Genomic DNA, 18,444 nt, shown 5'->3' with positions numbered 1-18,444 from the left:
ACAAACGCATCTTTAGATCTTTTGAAGTACAGAGAGTAAGAAACAAACCAACCATTAGAACTTGAAGTACAGAGAGTAAGAAACAAACGTGCCTTTGGAAATTTTCGAGCTCGGGCAGTAAGTAACAAACCCATCTTTAGATCTTTTGAAGTTCAGACAGAAAGTATTTATTTATTTTGAAAATATATATAATTGGCAACACATTTACGTGTTTGAATCTGAATATTTTTGTTCAGTAGTATAATACTGTATTCCATAAGTGTTATATCTAAAGTCCTACGTCTGTCATCATAGTATGTATTTCCTACCAATATCGCAGATCAATCTATACAATTATAAGTGTAAACAACCGACAAATCATTATGTTTATATTAACAGTAATTTGAAATCAATTGGGTCAAATACTGCAAAAATTCAATAAGATAAATTTGAATATTAACCATAAACCTTTGTTGTGGTTTTATAAATTTATTTTAATTAATATCTTCACGAATGACTCACCTAAAATTCCGATGGTAATAACGATGTACATTGCCACCTTTTGTGGACACAGATCACGCTCAGTCAAGGAAACCAAAACATTTCCCCTCAAGGGACCATTCTCTAATGATGAAGAGCAGTATGTTTCGTTTATATCTGAAACCTAGTTGGAAAGAATGACTTAATACTGTTTATTAAAAGCATTTTTACAGTGCAAAATTCGTTCATTTTTTTGCCTTGAGTAATGTAATTCAAAAATAAGATCCAATTTGATAATTGTAATTGAAGCATGACATTTTAAAAGAAAATTATTGAAATAAGCAATGTGTAATGATGTTGAATTCTAAATTAAAATGTGTGAAGATCTAAGTTTCGACATTTTACATAGAAAAACAAATTATTGATTTCATGCCATATCAAAGTTGCAACTACAGTGATGGGAAGTATCACGATTTTACATTTGAACCGAAAGTGAAATACTGGATGTATCAAAATCAACGCTAGTGATTCATAATAAGATCGCCTATTTGTTCTTCCTTATTATTATTTAATATTATTCCGCCAGCCTTAAGCAAAAGTGGTTGTGACTATTGTAATAAATTCTAGGCAATAGTACTAAACACATCATTGCAGCTTAGCTTGTTTAGGTTAGATTTTAAGTTTATTTGTCTACCTAACAAATAATATGAATTGTATAACTATAGAAACCCAATAATTTTAATGTAGTCTGTGGTTTATATGGAGTTTTGGACACGATTCTGCTGGCAGAATGACTGGTTTTACAGCACTGCATGATCGAGTTTGACCATGTTACACAAACGTCTAAAATGTAACACAGACACCTGGGCTGTCTCCACAAAAGAAATCTTTAAGCCATATTTTAAAAGATAGCACCAAGCTCAGTTTAGAACATCGAATCGAGAATCACAGCGATAGCCGACGATAACCGTATGGTTATAGCCAACACTGCGTGACTGATAATTTTATAGATACTGCAGCTAGAGTAACTATCCTTATAGCTGACTATAAGAAGTGGAAAGAATCGTGCAAGCAGGAGATAAGAATGACAGCGATTTCAGGCGAGATTGAGGTAAATGTAGCTACATATTTTATTTAGAAAATAATCAGTTTTAGATAAGGCATGCATCAGTGACGGCTAACCTGAGTTTAGGGTCGTTACAGATAAAGATGGTTATAGAAATGTCACAACTCAAACTCAATCAGAAATGGAAGAGAAGGAGGTATATACTCAATTCATGATCGTTTGTAAAGAAGTTTTACACCTTGTAGGGTTTGCAGAATCTTACTCTAACAGGAAATCTACCCAGCAGAAGGGTGGAACGGGAAATATAACAATTATAATAAATGTTTATTTATATAGATATTTTATTATCACAACACACATACACACATATTTGTATTGAATATATATATACACATCTACACAAACATTTCATATGTCTCTCTATGTATGCGGCCTTACAAATGAAAAAGAACAAACTATATAGCCTACATTTATATTTAAGGACATAAATACTAGCCAACAGGGCTTGGCATGGCCGGTTGGGTTAAGGCGTTCGACTCGTAATCCGAAAATCGCGAGTTCGAATCTCAGCCGCACCAAACATGCTCGCCCTTTCAGCCATGGGGGCGTTATAATGTGACGATTAATTCCACTATTCGTTGGTAAAAAAGTAGCTCAAGAGTTGGCGGTGATGACTAGCTGCCTTCCCTCTAGTCTTACACTGCTAAATTAGGGACGGCTAGCGCAGATAGCCCTAGAGTAGCTTTGCGCGAAATTCAAAACAAACAAACTAGCCAACATCCATTCCACGTGAACGCATGTATAAAACTCACGCTGTTATCAAATCCAGTCGGTGGTTCAATAATTCCTTCAAACCAGTGTTTAGAGACTCCCCTTATATCTAAAGGGTATAAATATAGTCGCTTTAGATACATTTACCAGCGTATACACAACATATGGGTATGTTGATCGCCATGCATCATTCAATACCATTCAATATGAAACCAATCAAGAGGTTGCCATTGTTTCCCGGACAGCACTTTCTCACTCACATGAAACAGTTGTACGGTCACAGACTTACAATGCTGGAAGCCCCGTTTCGATATCCGAAGTGGGCAAAACACGAATCGCTTTGTGTTCAATTAGAAACAAAAACACAGATCTTCCCAGAAGAGCGTCATACACCAGCTACGTATTTCATTAAACTGTTTCAAGTAGGAAAGTAGTGCTATTATATAGATTTATGGATAGTAGAACTAGAGAAATAAGAATATTAAAAGTTGTTAATTTTAAAAGAAGGAATAGAATTTTCAAAAATTACAGAAACAAGAAAGGCTTAAGATGAACATGTTATTATAAAAAAGTAAAACAAACGTACGGTTTGAGACAGTGTCAACATTATTTCCTCAAGATACAAATCCTTAGTTTTATTCCATGTCTAAAAGGTGTCATATTTATGAAGGTGTTTTGTTATTTATATTCAGTAACTGTATGTCAGTTAAATATTACCCTTTTATAATGGATCCTTATAATTCTAACGTTCCTTTCGAAGTGAAATTACATTCAATTGTGTTCTTTGTTCTGACTTAAAATCTGTATACAAAGTACAAGTTAGTGTTATCAATAAACACAGTAGTGTTTCGTGCAACTAAAACAGCATGGAGGACACACTGTGACAGCTGAGCGATTTTCCACCTTCTGCAACTCGTACTATCTCCAGTGAATGTGCTCCACTATATTCTTACTTCACGTACAAATTTCAAAGCAATACCGTTAGAAACACCTTGCACACGTCTCCAATTTTCATTTAATTTCTTTCTCATTTTATTCGTCTTTTCAGCAAACGTGAAAAAACAAACACTTTATGTGGTAAAAAGACATACTTAATATTTATGGATTGTTTTCAAATTTTGTACACTGATATATCTTTACAATCTAAAATAAGGAGTCTCATTAGGTGTAAATATGATCGAATGTGCAAAGTTATTGAAAAGAAACTGGTTAGTTGTGGCCTAAACGTTTGCTCATGCCTACGTTAAAAGTCCCCGAAGCTATTGGCCTGACATTTTTACTACAGCTTCACCTGAGAGCAAAAGTGGACTGTTTTTAGTTTTTGTCATACAGATTATAGACAGTTGATTTGAAGCAGCAAAATTATAAGGCGAAAGGATATGCAGATACACTGCTGGCCAAAATCTTAAGGCCAATGAACATAAAGAAAAAATATGCATTTTGCGTTATTAGACTTAACCACTCATTTGAGTAGTTTCGAAAGATGAAAATAAGAAAAGGGAAAATAAAAAAAAAAACTTTTTTAGCATTTAATAGGGAAAATATGAACACAGAATACAGCTCAAGAACAATAAGACGGCGTCGACGAGAGAAAGACTAAAAACAGTAAACGTTTTCAAAGACCACGCCTCCTTCCACACCACGAAATAGCTCGGTTAAACTTTGCTGAGAAGCACAAAACATAGGACGTAGAAAAGTGGAAAAAGATTATTTTCTCTGATGAGAAAAAAATTTAACCTGGATGGTCCAGATCGCTTCCAACGTTACTGGCACGATAAGGATATCCAACCGAAGACATTTTCTATACGACACAGTAGAGGAGGTTCCATCATGATCTGGGGTGCTTTCTTCTTCCATGGAACAATGAAGCTTCAGGTTATACAGGGGCATAAAACAGCAGCTGGCTGCATTGGCATGTTAGAGAGAATATCCTTACTGACTGAAGACCCACGCGTATGTGGTAATGACTGGATCTTTCAGAAGGACAATGCTGCAATCCACAATGCCCGCAGGACAAAGGACTTTTTCATGGTGAATAACATGATTTTTTTGGACCATCCAGTGTGTTTGCCCAAACTTAACCCCATTGAAAATGTTTGCGGGTGGATGGCAAGGGAAGTCTATAGAAATGGACGTCAATTCCAAATAGTGCATGATCTTCGTGAAGCCATCTTCGCCACTTGGAATAACATTCCAGCCAGCCTTCTGCAAACGCTTATATCGACCATGCCAAAGCGAATGATTGAAGTTATTCGCATGACGGCCGTGCAACTCACTACTGAGACCTCTTGTTGGGCATTTCCTACCCTGTTTAGAACTTCTTTTTGGTATGGTCTTAAACTTTTGACCAGCTAGTATTTAAGCTAATTTCATAGTGTTTGCATTTTCCCTGTTAAATATAAAAAGGTTTTTTTTTATTTTTATTTTTCTTATTTTTATCTTTCGAAGCTCTACTCAAATAAGTGATTGAGTCTAACAACGCAAAAAGAATATTTTTCTTCATGTTCATTGGCCTTAAGATTTTGACCAGCAGCGTACATAAGAATTAGTTAGGCCAAGCAAACCAAATTAGCAGTTTAAATTTCAAGTTTTCAAAATAATCATACAGGTGGACGGTTATTATTCATTGCAAACTTTTTAACATATATTTAACAATAAATTTCATGAAAGTATCTTAATTAAAGAGCGTTTAGCGCCATGTGATATTAGCTTTAGCAGTTAGCGTAAATAATCGAGCTTCATACAGTTGTACCGATTGCATTCAAGTGATGACAAGTAACCGATAATCTAGACTCCATGGCGTTACTATAAAAGTAGTTATTAATTATGTTTTAGAGAGGAAAAACTAGCACCATATATTTTAATGAATCTGGTTGGTTCTGTAAAGTAAAGGTCTGTTCCGAATAATAGGGCTGCAATTCAAAAGTTAATGTTGGTTACTATCGAGTATCACCTTCTTACTTGTTTTAAATTTTGATGTGTGTTGACAAAAAGTCATTATATCGAATCAAAAGCACCTTAGGTGTGAAAAAAGTGTGGCAAAAATGATTGTATTTTACTTAAAATAGTGAATTAAAAAGTGGTGGTCAAACTGGTAGCTATACTTATAGCATTGATAGGAACTTTACAGCAAGTATTCATTTATTAGTCAACCAGGAGGAGTTTTTGTTCAGCTTCGAGCGAGACGGTGTATAAACCAAATACGCTGTCTTAGCTAACTAATGAATGACTAATGAATGATTATTTGCTGTAAACTTATTATCAATGTTATAAGTGTAGCTGTCAGCTTGACCACGTGTTTTGAATTTGTTCCTTTCTGTAGCAGACTCAATTCTTTTTTGACCATCTTTTTTTAGATCTAAGTTGTTTTTATTAGATTATAATATAATTGTAGTTTTTAACTTAACCATTTGATCTTACTTATAACTGTAAATAAATTGATTAACTTACCACATCTCTGTGACTGAAGAGCCAGTTTCTGAAAGGAAGAGTTTTGCACAAACAAAGCCAAGGATTGTCAGATAACGTGATATTGTCCAGGACGAGATCTTCTATGGTGGACAACGGGAAACTCTCAATGTCGTTTCTAGCCAGACTAAGCCTTTTTAAGTTTTTGGGAAAACTCACGTTATTCACAACGGTGATTCTATTATTTTCAAGTAACAGTGTTTGAAGCTGTGGTCTTCCACAGAAGTCTAAATCTTCAAGGTTTTGGACTGAGTTATTATTCACATTCAGATAACCAACTTTTCCTGGAAGGATTGTCGGAATGGCTGACATCTGGCGGCCAGAACAGTCAACGTTAATGAAGTAATCCGAATTATTACTGACACAAAAACAATTACACGGTTCAGGACAATGGTCTGGCCAGTTAAGAAGATCACTTTCCTTCAAGTGTCTGAAGTGACGATTTTTTAACCACTGAGGTTGAAAACATCTAGGTCGATCCATCACTTTCTTTGTATCTCTAATCCAACGTAGAAGCCACGTGAGACGACAGTCACAAGCCAGTGGGTTACCTTTAAAGTTAGAAAGAAGGAATAAAACATGTCAGAAAATATTTACTAATAACATTTTTGTTCTGGCCATTACTGAATTATCTGAAAGGGAAGATGTGCAGTTATATTAGATTAGTTTTCATTTTCTAAATTAGAATTCAGAGGGTACTTGTTGGAATCTAGAGAAAATGACACTATATTCAGAATAGTATCCAACTATGACGTATTATTTGTACATATCAATAATTTAACATGTTTCTCACAATTTTTTTTAAATACAATATAACCTAATCGACTTGCTTGTTCCAATCAAGTATACAACAGATTTGTATGGGTACTCACCCCATAGTTTGATATACCACAGGTTTTTCAGATGTTCTGGAAAACTTTCTCTTGACAACGTCTCCAAATAATTTGCTCCTATAAACAGAGCACCCAGAAGTTTCATGTTTACAAATGCTCCTTCGACTGAGACAAGTTTGTTTGATGAAATTTTTAATTTATACAACCCCTGAGTTACATTAAAGTCGAAAGCATTCAGATGTGTAAGACTGTTGTTGAACAAGTCTAGAACTTGAAGCCAAGGAAGATACTGTAAAGACCCATTCAAACTTTGGATAAAGTTGTGGTTCAGAATCAGGATTTTCAACTTTTTGAGACCTTCAAATGCGTTTGATGCCAACCATGTAATCTTATTCCTTGAAATTATTAGATGCTGTAGCATTTCGTTGTTTCGAAACGTTTGTCCTTCAATACAAGGTATGAAATTATGAGTGAGTAACACATATTGTAATTTGGGTAGTTTATCAAATGCTCCTCTTATATTTCTTATTTTGTTGTCGCCCGCGTTCAGAGTTTCCAGTGGCATGTTAGAGAGCCCGTTGATGGTCGTTAGCTGATTTCTGTAGAGGTTAATATTAACCAGAGGTAAATTGTCAAACGTTGTTTTATCAAATTCTTCAATATGATTGTGACTTATATCTAAATTGTGGAGAAAGAGCATTTTCTGAAATGTGTTTTTATGAACTGATCTTAATTCCGTGTGATCTAGTCGCAACCACGTCAAGGACACATATTTATCCTCAAATGTATCTTTTCTTAACGACTGTAAAGGGTTATTTGATAGAAAAAGTTCTTTCACATGAAATAACTTCGTCGAAGTTAATTTGTCGATATTAGTAAGGTTGTTGTTCACCAGGATTACCTTCTGTAAAACAGATAGATAACATGTTTATTATTCTGTCAAAAAACGTATAAGACCTGTTATTAGAATACAGAATCATTAGGATCATGTTCTGTAAGATATAGGAATAACATATTTAAGTTTTTGTGAAAGATGTATATAATATGGTATTTGTGACATTCTCGAGATAATTACAAATGATTCAATGAAATAATATATAATTTTTCTGAATATCCACGTATGAAACACAAGTGAAGAGAAAATGTTCACATCTGTATATATGTCTAATGAAAACCATACTGAAATGATTGATCAAAGAAAGAAATGTTAGATGAATACTGTAACACATTCGTAGCTGTATATAAACCACCGTTTTGATTATCGCGTGGAGAAAGCTATAGAAATTTTACATTGTCGATCGTACAGGAAGTTAATTCTATAAAACGTACTGGTGGAACTTCAATTGGAAAGAATATAGGTATATATACGTGCAAACAAGCTACTGATTTACTGTCTTCAATTATAAGGGATTGATATCTGCTTTTGGTTATAGTTTCGAGAATTGCAATCAGTCATCCAAACTGATCACAGTAAATATTATCTAAATAAAACAAAACTGAAATGTAGAGAAAAGTTTAGTATAGGTTATAAAAGTAGTTATAAGGATAGGCTTAATTGTTACTATTGTGATGTTAGAAGTATATATAACAAAATAGTTGACTTTAAGGCACTGGTAGGAATAAAATATTTTGACGTAATGGGATAACTGAAATATGGTTAAATGTAGATTATTTTGATGATATAAACATCTTTGAGATACATGGTTAGGTGTTATTTAATTGGGACAGAGTTGAGGATATCAAAGATAACAGCAAGAAGGCAATCCATTTGGGTTTTGATTAGTGGGTATCAAGGTTAAAAGTTCTAAGTAGAAATTTGTTATAAACCACCACATGAAACTGATGAAATTAGTGAGAAACTTTACAGTGGATGTCAACTGTTAATTAAGTTATAATTATGGATGATTTCAATTTCAGACATACAGATTGGGAAGTCAAACCGTGAGGGAGAAACGTTTTTGAAAACTTCTCATGATAGTTTTCTTCACTAAGTAGTTAAGGGACCTACTAGAAATAATGCTATTTTAAATTTATTGTTAACTTGCAAAATATAAATGGTTGAGATAATGAAAATTAAGTAACACCTCGGTACAAATGATTATTACTGTATTATATTTGGTGTTCTGCTGCGCATGAGAACCAGGAAAAATTATTCCAAATTTCAAAAATACAAATGTTGAAGGGATGCAACAAGAATTATCTGTTGTGAAATGAATAGAGGAGTTACTTGGAGATGATGAGCAAATGTAGAAAAAGTTAAAAAAAATTCAATATTCAAGACAAAAACAATCCTTACAGAAAGAAAGGAAAGCTGCAAGTAAAAATCAAGTTGGTTCACAAAGGGTGCAAGAGATAAAAGTGAATAGAAGCATCTTAAATTTAAAAATTTTAATTGAATATAAAAGACTTGAGATTATAGAAGATCAGGAAATATGGTCAAACAGTTAATTAGGACATCCAAAAGGATGTACGAGAAACGTTTGTCTGAAAACCTAAAAATTAACAGAAACGATTTCTTAAAGTACATTAGGGGTAAACAAGATATTGGATGGGGATAGGACACTTGAGAAATGACGAAGTAAGATTTGTATCTGATGATTATGAAATGTCTGGGTTATTAAATTCTGCTCTTTCTTCAGTTTTTAATAATGAAGGCTTAAGCAGTATTCTACATCTTGAACAATTGATAGATGAAAACAAAGTTGAACAAGACAACTACATAAAATAAAATTGGAAGTGTAAAAAATGATAACATTGCTCTGATAATTTTAAGGGAAGTCAAAGATTGGATATCTGAACCACTTGCCACAATTTTTCTAACACTCTAACATGTTACTGGTGAAAATTCTGTACGAGTATCAAATGAGGAAAAGTGATGTCCACTACTATATGCTTAGACAATAAGGCAAGCAGTAGAGTGAAATTAGTTGTAGTGGAACAGCATAATGTGTAAATTAATAAAACAGGCATCAGAAAGCAAGATATTTTTGGGATTCTGTGAAATACACACGACTGTTTCATTTAAATTTAATACAAGTTATCAGTTAGGTGGTTATAAGGTGCAAGTGTTAAATTTTATATTTTTAGAAGTGATAAATTATCGTAGGTTTCTTTAAATAATTGTATATAAATCCTATATTGTGTAGTTCACTAGTCAATGATTGTTAAATTGTGGTATCATATTACAAAAACTCTGTATGTTGTTTCAATGACTGTTGTAACTTTATAATATCTTTTAGTTCGTAGAAAGTTACAGGCCTCAGTCAGGATATAGTAAACTAAGTTAGTGCACGCAAGCAAGTTAATGAGAGAGGTGGTTAGGCAGATACAGACTGAGTAATTGAGAGTTTACTGGCAATTTCTAGAATGAAATTAATCACGGAATAGGAAAGAATAATTTTTCTTGTCAAACGGTGTTCTAAAGACTTTGAATCCTCCTTTTTGGAACTTGGCAGAAATAGATAAGATATAACTGTGATAATTGATAGCGTAACGAATTTTTATACGTAAAATTGACTTGTTTTGAATATATTATTTTAAAACAAGTGGCTTGTGTCTGTACGTTTGTTGTTGATATTTACCATCAACAACACACAGACATCTATCATAAAAACCGTTTAAGACAGCCAAGGATGCTCAGTTTGAATAAACAGAATGTGTAACACAGATATTTGAAGGAGTAATAAATGACAACAGTAGTCCGTATTCATCTCCAACTGTTTTAGTTACTAAAAAGGACGTTCTTTTAAGGTTCTTTGTGAATTTCGGAAAGTTGAAGAATATCTAGGGAACCCAGATAGTTTAGGTAAAAGTATATATTTTTCGTCTTTGGATTTATAAAATTGACAGATAGAAATAGAAGATGTAGCTAAAACTGTCTTTGTGTTACCTTCAAACAAGTACCAGTTTAACAAAATGTCGTTTGGGATATGCAATGCTTCTTCGACATTTGAGTTGGTTTTTTTATGTCGTACTATCAGATTTACCAGATTTTAAATGCTTCTGTTATTTAGAAGATGTCATAGTGTTTACGAGAAGTTTTGAAGGACACTAAGAAAGGTTGAACCATGTACTTGATAATCTGCAGAGAACAAAACTAAATCTTAAGTGAAGCCAATGTTAATTCTTAAAACCACAAATAAAATACTTAGATCACATGGTAACTTGAAATGATGTAAAATAATCTCCTCCAAATAAACTAGAAGTTTGTAAAACATTATCTGGTAGCAGAAACAGTGAAAGAAATTCGTGTATTTCTGGGATTCATAAGATTTTACATAAGATATATTCCACATTTATTATTAGTAGCTAGGACAGTAACTGAGTTAATAACTTTTCAGTAGACAGGTGAAAGACAAAAGGCATTATAGAACCTAAGAGACACATTATCAAAAGCACCAGTTTTAAACTACACAGATTTCAGTGAGGAGTGTACTTACAACGCAGATGCTACAGGTTTAACTACAGATGTAGTCTTAAGACAGTTAGAAGATCCTCAAGCTTGTCACAGTTGTCAGTTAGAAACAGCTGAAATTGATTATACAGTTACAGAGCAAGAATGCTTAGCAGTAATATATGGAACTAAACCTTTCTGATGTTATCTGTGTGGTGGGAAATTTCCAACATTACGATGGTTAATGACATTAAAAGATCCATCATGTAAATTAGCATGACAGTCATTATTGTTATAGGATAAGGATTTTAAATTAACACACAGACAAGGCAGAAAGCATTCTAATATCGATGCCTTGAGTAGAATTGAAGTTGAAAGGGCAGAAATATGTAAAAAAAAAGGTTATTAGCAAAATGAAAGACGGTATGTTAGAAAGTGAAGATAACTTGGAAGTAATAGTGTAAATCTTTAGAATAAGCTTTAGTCTATATATCAATCAGTAAAGATTATGTACTAGTGTGAAACTTTAAACTTTGTTGTGTATACGAAAGAGTAGATAAAGTATACTATTGTGAGACTTTAGGTTTAACTTTGGTCTATGTATGGATTGTGCATTAGTGTGAAACTTTAGGTTAAACAGGGTTGTGTATACCAAACAGTAAATAATTTGAGACTTTAGGTTTAACTAGGGTCTATATATCAAACATTAAAGATCGTGTATCAGTGAGAGACTTACTTTAAACTTTGTTGTTTATACTAAACGGTGAAAATTGTGTATTAATGTGATGTTTTAGGCTAAACTTCTTTTTATACCAAACAGTGAAGGTTGTGTAATAGTTTCAGACTTTAGGCTAAACGTTGATGTATATATCTAAAAAAAATATTGTGTACTAGTGCGAAACTTTAGGTCAAACGTTGTTGTATATACGTAACAGTAAAATGTTTGTACTAGTACGAGATTTTGGGTTAAATTCTGGTCAGTATAGGTAACAGTAATGCGAGTATATTAGCTTGAACCATTAAATTCAAACTGTGTTCCTATCTGTTAAAGATAGGTATTAGTGTTAAACGTTACGTTAAATATTTGTGTGTGGCTCTGAAAATAAATTATATATGCTAGTGTTAGATTAAAAGGTTTAACACTAATAAGAACTCCATAAAGCATTAAGTCCCCCGATTTAAATATTACTAAATACTTAATTCTCAAACACAGGTTTGAAGATATACTGCAAGTTTCTGAATTCATATACAATTATTCTAAATAATAATTACCGTCATCTTACTTCAATGTCCACCATGTTATCCAACAGTCCGTCACCACACACCAAAGAACTGTTTCCAAGAAACAACTGTTGTAGTTGATGCATTTCACGAAAAGTTCCTGGTTCTAGAACTTTGATCGCATTTTGGGAAAGATCGAGTTTACGGAGATTCTTAAAGGAAATAAACGCATCTTTGTGAATAGATACGATTTTGTTTGCTTTTAAATCTAAAAGCTCCAAGATCGTGAAGTTTTGAAACTCAAATCTGATCTCCTTGATTTTTCCGTGTTCCATCCACAGACTCCGAAGTCTCATTCCTACGTTAGAAATAGCTATCGGTATAGATTTGATTTTACCATAGTTTAACTTAAGTTCATAAAGTCCTTGAATAGTTTCAAAAGCATCTGGATCAACGGTCTCCACGTCTACATGTCGCAAGATAATCTTCTGGATTGTCAAGTTGGCAAAAAGAGATGATGGAATATGTGAAATATTAGACTTACTGATATAAACATGGTTAAAGGTTTGGTTCTTCAAACCCTCGTGCAGTATAGTTGTCAACTGTGACGTGTCAGTTATGTTAATACAGTTAACATTTAAAAGCTGACCTTGGTACTGACAAGTACAGTTCTTTAGTTGAGGACACTGATTTTCAGAAACTTTCACCTTGACACTTGCAAAACAAACAAACGGAACAACTACAAACCAGGCAAGAAACATAGTCAGACAATAATGTGATCTTCTGAGGAACAGACTACTGTTTCTTTAAAACTTTTTGTCAATAAATGTAACAAACGTTGTATAAAATAAGGTAACGTTTGTCAGGGCCACGTTGTTGATATTACAAAACTTCCTCTTTTATGATGCACGTGCTTAACAAACGAGGAAGAAAAAAGTAAAAACAGAAAGATAAAAATCAGTTTGTCATAGTCTTACACATCCTGTTATTAATGTTACTACTACACATACGATGTTGAAAAAGTACATGTAGTTAATTTGTTTTTGATTGTTTCTTTTTGAATTTCGCGCAAAGCTACTCGATGGCTATCTGCGCTAGCCGTCCCTAATTTAGCAGTGTAAGACTAGAGAAAAGGCAACTAGTCATCACCACTGACCGCCAACTCTTGAGCTACTCTTTTACCAACGAATGGTGGGGATTGACCGTCACATTATAACGCTCCCACGGCTGGAAGGGCGAGCATGTTTGATGCGACCGGGATTCGAATCCGTGACCCTCAGATTACGAGTCGAACGCCTTAACCCACCTGGCCATGCCGGGCTACTTGTCTTTGAAATGAGGTAGTTTGATCTGTAGTCTGATTAAAAAGATACAAGATGAAGGATTTACTGTGGGTTTGATAAAAACGATTTTTCTTCGTGATGATATAAATAATCGGTAAGACAAGACGACCCAACCCATCGTTTGTAACAAATTATGAATCATGTTAACGGAGTTATACTACAAAGACTTATAGGTCAGTTCGTTACTTGGATATAGTACTAGCCGTCCACAGATACATTCTTACGGTAGTGCATAAAATTTAACATGTTATATTTAATTTTTGTCCAACTATGACGATATATATTATTTATTTAATTTTGACTTTTCTCAAAGGTTATATTTAAGTGGGCCTGGCATGGCCTAGCGCGTTAAGGCGTGCGCTTCGTAATCTGAGGGTCGCGGGTTCGCGCCCGAGTCACGTCAAACATGCTCGCCCTCCCAGCCGTGGGGGCGTTATAATGTACGGTCAATCCCACTATTCGTTGGTAAAAGAGTAGCCCAAGAGTTGGCGGTGGGTGGTGATGACTAGCTGCCTTCCCTCTAGTCTTACACTGCTAAATTAGGGACGGCTAGCACAGATAGCCCTCGAGTAGTTTTGTGCGAAATTCCAAAACCAAACCAAACCTATATTTAAGCTATTGTAAGCCGCACCAAAATTTAAGGACGCAAAACATATTATCTCTAGAGATTAACATGCAGGAAATTGCAACAAGAATTTACTTTTTACCACATGACAGTAACAAATGTCACAGATGGCAAATAACCTCTGATACATCAGTTATAATTCCTGCACTTGTTAAGCTACTAAAAATTACATCTTTTAATCCAAACGAATTTAATGTACTCCAAATTACAACTATAAACCACTAAGACCTTTCCAGAAAGCAACACATGTTATGAGTGATTAATACTTATATTAGACAGCTGAGTATGACCATCACCACCGTTCAGAGATCCGGGTCTTTCATACTTTAGTATATTATTGTTTCGCCGTTACAGTTAGACAAACGACTCTTTACGTATTTTTACTGGAAAATATAATCTGTATAAACTTTATTGGTACAAAACTGGTTCTTTACTTTAATCTACACCTGGATATGACTTAGAACTAGCTCCTAAATCTTTGTTAGACCAAAAATCTCTTTCTATTATGAAGATACCAACTCTCCATTTCATTGCAAAGTTAAAACGTAAGACAGCGTTACTAAAGTCAGTAAACATTCTGTACATTGATTTCACAGAAAAACTGGTTATTGTACTGTTACTCTTATTGTTATAAGATCAGAATGGAATTAAAACGATAAATGTCCACAGTGTAAGTTTTTGACACTCATTTATTCCAAGATAGTTGAGTTGTGTTTGTTTTTCACTTGTTGGCGCAGTTTTAGTTAATTGTATTAATACATTTCTTAAGTTACTTAATGGTTCTGGTTTGAAACTTCTTTTATTTCACTTAAATCGGTCCATGACATTAGAAAAGTACGAATTTAACACAAAGATGTGATACCATGTGATCCGAATAGTGCATTTCTCTTCATCTTCATAACAATGGCTTTTTAAAAGATTTCTATTAAAGTTTAATTTTGTTTGTAATTTTCTTTCTTTCTCTGATTTTTTTAGAGGAGAAATGAGGAGGTGATCAAGATAAATTAAGTGATATGAATGTTATGGGATCAAACCAACTAAAACAAAAAGACTGCGGTATATAGTTGTATTTTGTCAGAAAGATATATTGTACATTATTTATGTGTTATTTGTATTACTGAAGAAGAAAAGCTCTTTATTGACTTAGTGTTTAGTTTACAACACAGTAAACCCTTTCCTACACGCATGTAATTGTAATACATTCCCCCTACAAAATAGACTGATCATATGATGTTCCATATATACTGACCATACAATAGGTCATATAAAATGATCACGTGCTGAGTTATGTGGGTGCTAAAGACCTAAATAATAATATAATGGTGAATCCGTTAGATGACGGGTAACGAAAAGAATATCTGTGACTTTAAAAGTGTCAGGACCATTTTATAAAGGATTATTTTAAAAGTGTCAGGACCATTTTATAAAGGATTATTTGTCTTACAGCCATAAAAAGAAAAATGTCTGGCATTAAAGCCTGTCTCCAGTGGCAATTAAAATATAATATATCTTTGTTAAGAAAAAACTGTGGCCTCCAGCCATTAGTGAATAACAAGATTATGGAAACACTTGGAGAAAACGAGACATAACAGTATAGTTTATATGACTGACTTCTTAATTATCTAACTAGGATCTGACTGTCTCAAGTGCCCTTCAGTGGGTCTACAGTATACGAAATTATAATGTTGAACTCCGGGATTTCATTCCTTGAGGCAAGAAAAGAAACCAAAAACTCATCGTAGACAAAGTGTTGGACAGTTAAAAACTGTAGGAAGATAAATAAGATGCAATGAATGTTTACTGTCCAGCTTAAAATGAGGTTTCCATCAGCGATGAATTAAAACTCTTCGAAGATGATAGCCCAATAATCTATATTACTTATATCACCCGAAATTCATTTGAAGAACATAGAAGTGTTTTTGATCATTAGTTCTGGTCAGCAAAGTCACTGAATTATAAACTGACAGAAAATCTTTCGGATGAAGTAGATAATATCATTCATTAATGTAATCCTCAGCTGACATCTGTGGATTAAATACAGATCACGATGACATCTGTGAATTCAATACAGATCACGGTCCTTCACAAATGGATTACAATAAAACAAGACACCTTCTGGACTCTAGTAGTGTTAATGCCAACCAGAATTCGTGCTATTATTCTGCTAATAGATGCTTCATCCTATTATAAGGGGTCTCAGCATGGCCAGGTGGTTAGGACACTCGACTAACAATCTGAAGATCGCGCGTTCGATTTACAGTCACATCAAACATGTTCGCCCTCTCAGTCGTAGGAAAATTATAATATTACAATCTCTCACACTATTCGTTCGTAAAACAGTAGTCCAAGAATTGGTGGTAGGTAGCAATGACTAGCTGCCTTCAACTTCAAAACAAACAAACCATTATGAGATAAAAGTTGTTTTAAAGTAGCCCATAGAACAAGTATTAACTTAGTATTTGTTCTCTTTTTCTCTCTCTGTGACATCACTTTTAGTGTAGGTTTTATGGATAAACGCTTTTAAACACACTTCGTAAAACGCATTTAAGTTATAATGTAATCACATATAAAGAATTTAGAAGCTAATAATTTCCATTATTTTAGGTATAAAGAGTTCAACGTGTTATTGTTGTATTATGTCGTAAATTTCCGCTCTCTTTTCTAAGAATTACAGTTACGAAAAAAAAGTTTGGCTTAAGTTTCGCGCAAGACTACATGAGTCGTCCCTAATTTAGCAGTGTTTGGTAAGGCAGCTAGTTATCACCACCCACCACCAACTCTTGAGCTACTCTTTTTCCAACGAATAATGGAATTGACCATTATGTTATAACGCCCCAACAGCTGAAGGGGCGAACATGTTTGGTGGGTTGTGGAATCCAGTGTCTTAACCACATGGCTATGCCGGGCCCGAAGAAACAGGCTATGCTGTACTTATATATCCTAATATAGTGTTGGTATCGTGACGAAATTCATAAGGTCTCAAATGGTTAAAAGATTTGGAAACCACGAATTCATTTAAGGATATTTTATAGTTTACATTGTTTACGGTGATAGTTAATAGTTGTGTTTATTACGTCTTTTTTCGCATCCCCGTCGCATCAAACATGCTCGCCTTTTCAGCCGTGGAGGCGTTATAAAGTGATGGTCAATCCCTCTATTCGTTTGTAAAAAAAATAGCCCAAGAGTTGGCGGTGGGTGGTGATGACTAGCTGTCTTCCCTCTTGTCTTACACTACTAAATTAGGGAAGGCTAGCGCAGATAGCCCTCGAGTAGCTTTGCGCGAAATTCAAAAACAAACAAACAATTACGCCTTTTTTTTTGTGGTGATTCACAAAATGGTAAAATTAATTGATAAATTAGGGCCACACATTAGAAACGCAATCACTCTGCATTTGTCAAGCACTATAACTCTCTTAAGGTAGCCAAATGCCTCGTCATCTAATTAGTGACGCGCATGAATGGATTAACGAGATTCCCACTGTCCCTATCTACTATCTAGCAAAACCACAGCCAAGGGAACCGGCTTGGAGAAATCAGGACTAGAAACGTGGAAAAGTCAAAGTAATAGCTTTGTGACTATAGTAAATATTTTGTTGTTGTGTTTTTTATTACTCGAAGACCTGGACGTTCCACTAATATTATATTTCAACAGATATCACCATGTAAAAAATAAATTTTGAATGAAATATACTCTTCGAAGTATAATCTTTGCCAATTTAGTTTTAATTATTTTAAACCAAAAGACAAACCCAAGAACGAAAGATATATTTTGAAAATAAACTTTTCACAGATATTCAAGACACACTTTCATACTTTGGTGTTTCTATTAAGTTGTGATAAAATGTATCGAAATATTAAGGCACATTCAGAACAAATAATACAATTAAGCTTTAATTGTGATCTACTGTGCTTTAACCACGTGTTGAGAATCGAGCTCCTAATCTATAGTGTTGCACCCACTCTTCTGTACAGGTAGCTTTCACAGCTTGTAACAGAACGTTCTGAGCTATCATATGTTTAAAAATGGCTGGTGTGGGTAGACGATGAACGAAGAAGGTCGAAACGTTGTTCGCTTCTCTATTAGTGCTTTCTCTATCCATACCAACCGTTTTTAAATATATAATTTTCTCTACAAGTGGGTTTTCTCGTCATCACGGTTCTGAGCTATCATTACGATTATCCACGGCCACAAGACACAAGAAAACCGCGGCAAATATTGAATTTAAAGGCGATAACGCCACAGATGTCCTATCAAAACTGAAGCA

General features: G+C 34.1%; 1 protein-coding gene across 5 annotated transcripts in view; it reads right to left on the bottom strand.

Annotated features, from left to right (window-relative positions):
• Window positions 1-13,106, bottom strand: part of LOC143234587 (protein toll-like) — a 37,669-nt gene extending 24,563 nt beyond the window's left edge. For all 5 annotated transcript variants that reach the window (XR_013018723.1, XR_013018724.1, XR_013018725.1 and 2 more), the window contains exons 1-4: window positions 12,274-13,106; window positions 6,637-7,501; window positions 5,747-6,315; window positions 502-643 (exon numbers count right to left, since the gene is read on the bottom strand). Coding sequence is in view for 2 of the 5 variants with exons in the window: in XM_076472045.1 (XP_076328160.1) it covers window positions 502-643; window positions 5,747-6,315; window positions 6,637-7,501; window positions 12,274-12,972 (2,275 nt within the window). In the remaining 3 variants the exon portion in view is untranslated. The remainder of the gene's footprint in view (window positions 1-501; window positions 644-5,746; window positions 6,316-6,636; window positions 7,502-12,273) is intronic.
• Between the last annotated feature and the right edge of the window lie 5,338 nt (window positions 13,107-18,444).

This window comes from Tachypleus tridentatus, chromosome 12, assembly GCF_004210375.1.
Source record: "Tachypleus tridentatus isolate NWPU-2018 chromosome 12, ASM421037v1, whole genome shotgun sequence".
Taxonomy (NCBI): Eukaryota; Metazoa; Arthropoda; class Merostomata; order Xiphosura; family Limulidae; genus Tachypleus; species Tachypleus tridentatus.
This window is presented reverse-complemented; position numbering and strand designations above follow the sequence as displayed.